Raw genomic sequence first — 8,564 nt, 5'->3', positions numbered from 1 at the left:
TATTTTGATAATGGTTAATTTAATTCTAAGAAAAGTAAACATCACTAAATATATAAATTTAAACGTTGTTGTAGCAACACTTTACAGCAAATTTTCTAAATATCAACATGTTGTACAATATACAGTAAACATTCGACGCTTAAAAAAGCACTTGTTTCCTAGTGGGTCTAATCTGTCAAGTACAAAACAATAAGCAACAGTAAAATTTTCATAGACTTATATGCCATCAATTAACACGCAAATAAACTAGTACCCAAAACACAAAGAGCATTACTCGTCCACTCCGTGCTCGCTGTGCTTTGATCAACAATCAATGTACAATAAATAATGGAATGTTCCCTAACAGTCATTTCTTTATAGAAAATAGGAACTAAATACTCTTACAAATCCGACATGAATACACAGAAGCATCAGAAAAAACTAATACATCTAATAACAGCCAAGCTACAGTCACAGTCTAAGGCAAGAAAAGAAATCAACGAAAAAAACATCAAAATTCGTTTTACCTTATTGACTAATCTGATACAACACAAATGTAAATCAAATTTGTAACTTTTGGTGACTCACGACACACACCAAAGCGCGCATGCGCGTAGCCACGTGGTCTAAACTCTGACTAGGGATTACTGCCGAGGACGAGCCGGGAGAGGAGGTGGAGGAGCAGAGCGAGCAGGTACGGGCGGAGGCTCTCTTTGCGGTGTAGACGGCGCCGGCTCGGGTCGTGGGGGTGGCGGCGGCGGTCCTTGAGGCTCCGGAGCACTCACAATATCGTCGTTAATTTCCTCATAAATACCCGTATCTTCCGGAGGAAGCTCGGGTGGCGGCATGCTGGGTGGTGCTGACGAATTCATGGAGGGCAAACTGATGACACCGGCTCGAGGAGGTGCTCTGCGAGGAGTCGCGGGTGACTTCACCGCAGGAGGTGGAGGACGATTAGGTGGGGGCGGTCGTTTCACCTCTGGAATGCCTAAACCTGGAAAAAACTAGTTATCTTAATCTAACAGAAAGAAACCCACTCACAGTTGTACTCGGATTGAGTGGGTGACGTATATAACGGTACGGTGTTGCTAGAACATAGACCGACTTCCTCTTTCGCTTGCTCGACCCAGTTGGGGGTTTTTAGCGATAAAGTAAGATGATGTTCTTGTATCTGAAAAACTTGTATTAGAATTTTTACTTTAAGGCGACTTTGATTTGACGTACCCGGCCTTGAGTTTTGTTCATTATTTTGAGAACGGATTGGCCGTCTCTGAAGGTTATCCACATGGTGTCTGCGATAAACCTTACCAAAATGGCTTCACCAAATTGGGTGAAGTCTTCTAAAAGAGTAGCGACAAGTTGGTCGTCAAAAACTTCATCATTCTGAGATCCACCATCATAGTTGATTATGATGGTGCCATCTGGTGGTCCCATGTCAGCAATAACTTCATAAAACATGTTCTGCCGCTTATTTTCGTCTATTTTTCGAGCTGTAATATCAATAACGGCAATCACTGGTCTGTGGTCGCTTTGTTTTAGTTCGGAGCGGCCGTAAAAGACGAGTTTTCCGGGGTTACAATTCTCTAGTTGATTCGTGATAGCGAAAGATTGTTTTCGCCGTCTCCATAGAACACGATCTGTCCATGCAGGGGCTCGACATTTCTCGCTTGTATCATAATCATCACTGAATAAATCATACTTGTATGTGGGTGGGAACGTGATTTTGCCTTCAGTGAAATCTTTGAAGACATTTCCTTCTTGTTGTTGTTTCTAAAATAAATTATCACATGGTTTATAATAAGTGTGTCACCACTATTAGTAAAATTACCATCAGCTGATCACACTCCAAAATTTTATCAAAGTCCCCTGTCTTTATCAGCTCCTTAATTTCATCCTTGTCCATATCAACTCTATAATTGAAGTCGCCACACCAAAATAAGTATTCGTGGGAGTTCAAGGAGCGACTCTAAAAATCAACCAACATAAACTGACTTAAGTCACTATTACTTAAACGTTACCATCGGAAATGTAATCTTTCTCGTGATTTCGTTATAATCGGCATTCCTTTCGGCCACTTGATTTTGACCTGCTGCAAAGTGTGCACAAACGAAGCACAATGAAGTCGCATGAAACACCAGTCTGATAGCAGCAGCGCCCTTGTTCCCAGTATGTCCCCCAAGTCCAGTCTTTACAGAATCAACAGCAACATCTCTAATGTAAGGCACATGCTCAGGCCTTACAAACAAGTACAAACACACTCCAACCAACTGCTGATACGTCACCAGCACGTAAGGTCTATCCCGTGACAAAACCTTCTGCAGTTCAGTGGCCCAAGACTTGGCATTCTCGCTACTAGTATTGACAATATTAGCCGCATTTAAATCTACGATTTCTTCAAAACCTATAGCATAGATGTCCACAGGGATCGATCTATGGTCATCTGTGTAGCCTGTATCTACCAGGGTTCCGGGGCTTTTGACATGTGGATCGAGTAACCAATCAGATAGTTTGATATCTTTGAAAACGACACTACGGAAGTGTTTACCGCCGTTAACATTGTAGGTACCGACAGCTATGCGGAAAGGTAAAGGATCGGTATACTCGGTGTATCTTTTACACATTTCGCGGAGGACATGAGGGGGTGCATGGAGGGTATTGTACGGTAGTAACGTTCGGGCACGATCGGCTAGTTCAGTAGATAAAGTAGAACCTACTAGAAGAATATCAATTGCTTCTTGTTTTGAGTTATCTAGAAGGTTGTTTTGGATGGTTCTCGCTGCCGAGCGCGCTCCATCCATCAGCTGAGAGAGTCATTATTTAGTAAATGCGGTGAAGCTCGCTTCGCTCGCTTACCTTCGACCCGCCTTGTATGGCGCCCGTTCCTGCGTATATCTTGCTGATTTCATTCCCGTTATTAATCCACATCTGTTTGAAAACTTCTTCAAACCGCGATACTGTTTGCCTTTTATCTACTAATTGCATAGATTGTAATTGTTTGGCTAAAATCTGTTAATACGTTTACGCAACTGTAGCACATACATTACTTTATTACCTCTAACCCGAAAAATGTTTGAACACAATTAGTCCTATCTAAACAGTCTAAACAATTTGTTCGAATTGTGCCCGTTTGTAAGCTACAAATTAGTATCAGGTTACTTAAACATTCACAAACTACGCATGCGCGCCGCTAAGTCACTTTACCTGTATATCGTAGTGGAATTAGCGTGGTAATACGAAAATTCTTGGATTTGTTGATCTACTTTGGTTTTGAGTTTTTGAAGATTGGTTTGATTGCCGCCACGGCACTCTTGGTGGTAGTCAAAAACCACATGAGGAATATCGCTATGACACGATTCTTTATGATGTCTCTGAAACTCCTGACTGAGAGTGGCTTCGCCTTCTTTACTCCCAATTAAACTTGTTCCTAAGAGATTCACGATTACTTGTTTACCGTATCTTTCTTTGATGGTCTTCATATGTCTATCGAAAGCGGCTTTTGATGCTTCGTACCCTCGGGATATTCGCACTTTATGAGAACCTACCTATACAAAAAAAGGGGAAAATGTATTAAGATGGTAGTTTAAACATACTTGAACTCCAGGTTGTTCCCAAAACAACGGAACTGATCCCCGGGTTTGTAAATACGACGAGACTTCATTTTCTAAGTAGATTACTTGCTCAGTCTCTACAAAATTAGCTACGTGGCCTTCATCATTACTTCCTCGTACATTGAATCTAAAAAAGGGTGAATAGAAACTTGTTGGAAAAAAAATAAATAAAATGAGTACCTAGTGCCTGCTCTTTCGCAACTCAACCTTGATATAACGGCAGCTAGTGCTTTCCTATGACCTACATAAACGGTCCTAATTTCAACTGAACCACACATTGACCTGACCAACCATGAATTACAGTCAACACCAAACCTAACTAAGTGCACATGCAGCATACGATTCCTAAAAACGGTAAAATAAGAAACGCAAACGTTTTGTTTGAGCTACTACCAGAAAAATCTGTGGTCCGTTGTGCCGGTTTTTTGCCTTCTCTGTGCACATAACGTTAAATCTAGTTGGGGCCCTCCAGGGGGCCCCGAGTACCACGAAAAATAAAATGTTCCTGAATTTAACAATTTTCGGACCTGGAATAGAATTATAGTGTGCCATGAGCTAATGACAATCAAATCATAGTGTGCCATGGATGGCGTAATACTTTGCAACAATAACAACATAGTGTGCTGTGATCTGTCAAAATAATACTCTATTCTGAATTCTGTGACTTTTTTTAATAAAAAACGAACAGTTAGAATAAAAATCATACTTCCGCTATCCTATCTTCATTCTGTTGGTAATGCAAGGGTACGAACTGGGTCTGTGTTATTCGAAAAATCTCAGAATCTCCAATTTTCCCCACAGAGAAGCACCCTGTCACCATGACAAGATACAACACCGTCGTGTCCCCCGAATACAGTTGTAGGACCCCAAGACAGCCATAAGCATCTAATATTTTTGTGTATTCCTTTTTAACTACTTCTGTTTCCGGTGAGGCTGAAATACAGCATTGAAAACGTGAAAAATTGCTTTGAGACAACTTACAAAGTACAGCCACTGCTTGAGACTCAAAAAGGAGGGTTTCATCTTTACCCCTACGTTGCAAAAGTACACTGTGTGGGTTCGGGGGTTTTGATTTTTCCAAAACTGAGAAGCTCTTGTACATAGCCATCGTGCGTTTTATTTATTCTGGCATTTTTGTTGATTGTTCACTGACAGAAGTACAGCTGATCTGTTGTTATTTGAGCACATACACCCCCTAACCAAAATCAATTCAACTTGCGTCGCCGTAGAAAGCGAACGTCCGGTTTAGTGCTGTACGGCCATTCCAGTGACAGTAATGCCACGTTTACGCCGGAAGCGAAACGTAAACGCAAACATAAACGTACGAATTAAGTGGTATGCGCTGTTTAAAAGGTTGCATATACTCCGGAGTTACAATTTATCATTTCACAAGACGAAGAGAGATTGTTGCCTAATTAAGTCCTCTCACTGAAGAAGCGAGTTTTACAAGTACTAATAATCCAAGAACGTCGGAGCTAATGATGTGGCGCCGTAATTATTAGACAAGAGTCTAAAAACGGTTAGCCCCAAAAAGCTTCTATGCTGTTAATTGTATTCTCCCACCCACTTGTCCAAGGTGTATTTTACATGTTTAATTTATGCTGCATGCGTGAAGAATTTTGCGTTAATTTGGTCGTAATGCATAAAACCTTTGGTAAATTTGTACGCTCCAAATTTGGGAGGTACTAATTACTGTTAAAATACACTTTTGTGTAAATTATAATAGCCTGTTGACTCTTAGTTTATAACGCATTATGATTGAAAGGTTCAGACTTTGTAAAAATTTCCTAAGTTTTGTAGGTGTTTACTGCTACAAACCGTTAAAACGATGCTTTTGTTTTTCTACCAAAATCTCAAAATCATCTGTTGTATCATGCATGAGCGTAGCATTTCTAAGAATTGAGAATTAGTTTACGTTAGTTAAATTACCTACGTCAAAATTCTCTCTATAATATTAAAAACACTTTTGTCTTCATTATCGTATGCTATTCAATATATCATTAAACTTGTTTTTACAGCATATCAATATCTCCACTAATAAGCAAGCTATTACCGACAAAAAGTTCCATTAAAACATTGAATATAAAATATTACAAAAAACCCATTACTTACCTACTGCACATATAAACTTTAATTTTGACATTTTTACCTTTCATCTCAACATTTAAAAGGAGATAATTATAACACAAAAATCATGCTTTCGACTATATTTGAAATTATAGAAGCGATATAGAATTTTTACGTCAAGTAAGTACTTTCAGTTAAAAATTATTCCGGCATAAAGTCGCCTCTATAATGTTTATATCAAATGTTAAATCACTTTCAATAACATATGGAAGCACTTAATGATATTTGTCACCTGGCTTTTAAGTCGCTTTTAAGCTACTGCACGAATTAATTTATGACCTAGCTCGTGTTATTCAAGGTTTCTCATGATTCAAGTTTAATTGATTGTAGGGTCATTATTGTACGTGAAAACCTTACTTAAAGCATTTTATAAACAAATAACAAATATTAAGTGAATTTTAACGCCAAAACTACTCTTAGTAGTGTCACCAGGAAAATAACGAATAGCAACACATTCCTGATGTTTTTACATTTTTGTAGATTACCTTCACCTGCATATTTGTTTGACTCATCGAAATTTGTTTCCTTATTTTTATTTCGTGATTGCTGGTGTCTAGGACATTCATTCAATAAATCTCACACGATTTGCTATACATCCATTAGTCACACTGACAGATATCATAAATCTTAAATTAAAATATGTTTTTTTTTTATTGAATTAATTTATTAATTACTCGCAATTTGCATAATTTTGCTAATTTCTATCAAAGATGGTTATTTCAAAAACAAAATCCAAGAATGTGTTTGTTCAATATTTGCCGATTTTCGTCGTCGAGCCGACTTGAGAAACGCAAACCAGACATTTTGCGACGAATCTCATTACCATCTAATTAGACTATTGTGAAGTTATTCTGCCTATTTATTAGTTTAATTATGACAAGTTAGTGTATATAGGTGACGGGATTGCGTAAGTATTGACTCTCAGACGAACAACGGTTAAAAAAATATATAGGACAGTTGGATTTGGTAAAAAATCGAATAACTGTAATAATAATAACTTAAGCAATTATCACTTACGTTACAATGTTTGTAAAACAGGGATGAAATATAGACTCTTCCATTTAGTTCTTCTTCAATGTTTGAATCGTCAATTGCAAGCGACTCTTCGTCAAATTAAGTGCGCTAAAATGTTCTTTAATTATGCTATCATTTTCGCGTGTGCGTTACTAGTAACCAGCAAAAGTCTACCTGATAGTAATACTGATATTATTTCAACCTATGCCAAAGTGGCCCACTGGGGAGCCGTTTCGACCAGCACAACCGAAAAACCCGAATCGGAGGCAAGAAGCCACAGCGGACAGTCCCTCTGGGCTCACAGGTACCCAAATCACACTCAAAGTAGCGACCCTAACAACCCATTTGTAGATCCGACGTCAACATAATCGGAGGCCAAAACCTAAAAACGACCAGACCCAAAGTCGTCTATCAATACGCGGTACAAAAATTCGGACAAGAGAAAAAAGATGTCGTTCCGGGTGTCGGCGAAGTCCAAGAGCGCTTCAACCCGAGACCTTATTTTGACTATACCCACGTACCGTCGTCAAAACAGGCACCCAAAACCGAAACCAAAACGAAAACTAAGTCGGACTCCAACCCAGCGACCTTTGACAGCTTCCCCGTTTTTAACCCTCCATCGCCACCGGCACCTGCGGATTTATATTCGTCACAATATAGCTCGTACAATCCACCAAGTGCAGGTCCTGTACCATCCTCTGATAATTCTAAGCCCGATGTGGCTTACCCCCCGAATGCGCCACCACCTGCCGACGACAACAGCGACTCGGACTCTGGTTACCAGTATAATAGCCCTCCACAAGACGCTCCCGCGGCCCCCGTTGGTCCTCCGGCTCCCGCTTACCCGACGCTCGGGCCTCCATTAGCTCCTAATCATCACGACCATAAGGAATATTATCCTCCAGCTGACGATGACGATGATAAACAACCAGCCTTCTATCCTCCTTCTGACAGTCAGGATCGTCCTCATCCGCCAAGTAATGGTAAGGATTATGGTCATTATCAAGATCATGGTCACAAAGGACAGCTTTATTATCCTCCTTCTGATGATGGTACTCCTCATGAAACGATTTTGGACCATCCTCCTCCAGGATGGCAAGATAGTAAGCAGAATATGGCTCCGGATATGGGAGCGGCTCCAGATGCAATGGATGGTAACGGGATGAACGGAATGAACGGGATGAACGGGAACGGGAACGGGAATGGGCATGACATGGCCGAACATGATTTATCGCCACCGCCATCGTCTGATTTTGGAGGACAATTTCCGCATTACCTGTACAACGATCCGCATGGCCAAGGTCATGATTTTGATTACGATTTTGACCATCACCATGTTTATAAAGAAATTACCACGACGGAGGCACCTGAAGACGAACGTGTCAACAAAGGACACTACAGTTATTATTATTTAGGACGAAAATTATGGTACATTCCTTTGTATTTTAGTGTGTATTTTATCATTTATGTTACTGTATTAATTCTGAAGTCTATTGCTAGACACAAGATTCAGTTTAAGCATCAGTATCTTCATAAAGATATGTCTAAAGACATGTCCAAGGACATGGGGCATGGAAGGTCGTTCGATCTTGATGAACTTCATGAGAATGTAACTACTGCTATTGACACAAGCAGACGAAAATTTACTTATGTCGCTATGTAAATGTATGTAAAAATAAAGTTAACAATAAAGATGATAGGTAATAAAGAGGTTATGATTTATTATTGACTTTAAGTTGCAAAATTGCGAATAGTTAACGGGTTTTTAAAAACCTGTCATAACTAACTGGTTCTTGAGTCGGTTAGAATTTGTCTGGGAAAGCAGACGGTTTAAAT

The 8,564-nt window shown here is 39.7% G+C and overlaps 2 protein-coding genes across 2 annotated transcripts; one reads left to right on the top strand and one right to left on the bottom strand.

Annotated features, from left to right (window-relative positions):
- Positions 1-2: 2 nt before the first annotated feature.
- Positions 3-4,852, bottom strand: LOC135141735 (synaptojanin-1). Its single transcript, XM_064073106.1, has 13 exons — positions 4,569-4,852; positions 4,294-4,520; positions 3,981-4,114; positions 3,768-3,932; positions 3,570-3,714; positions 3,181-3,521; positions 3,032-3,113; positions 2,833-2,985; positions 1,998-2,780; positions 1,808-1,945; positions 1,204-1,749; positions 1,021-1,150; positions 3-973 (listed from the first exon to the last, which is right to left on the bottom strand). The coding sequence occupies exons 1-13, from the start codon at positions 4,693-4,695 to the stop codon at positions 624-626; spliced, it is 3,321 nt and encodes a 1,106-aa protein (XP_063929176.1). The 5' UTR covers positions 4,696-4,852; the 3' UTR covers positions 3-623.
- A 1,941-nt stretch (positions 4,853-6,793) lies between these two features.
- Positions 6,794-8,392, top strand: LOC135141681 (uncharacterized). Its single transcript, XM_064072986.1, has 2 exons — positions 6,794-7,032; positions 7,080-8,392. The coding sequence occupies exons 1-2, from the start codon at positions 6,842-6,844 to the stop codon at positions 8,389-8,391; spliced, it is 1,503 nt and encodes a 500-aa protein (XP_063929056.1). The 5' UTR covers positions 6,794-6,841; the 3' UTR covers position 8,392.
- The last annotated feature ends 172 nt before the right edge of the window (positions 8,393-8,564 follow it).

The sequence above is a fragment of the Zophobas morio genome, unplaced genomic scaffold (genome assembly GCF_036711695.1).
Source record: "Zophobas morio isolate AGI-343-1 ecotype UQ-CSIRO unplaced genomic scaffold, CSIRO_AGI_Zmor_V1 ptg000044l, whole genome shotgun sequence".
In the NCBI taxonomy this organism is placed as follows: domain Eukaryota; kingdom Metazoa; phylum Arthropoda; class Insecta; order Coleoptera; family Tenebrionidae; genus Zophobas; species Zophobas morio.
Note: the sequence above shows the minus strand (reverse complement) of the source record. Positions and strands in the feature narration are given on the sequence as shown.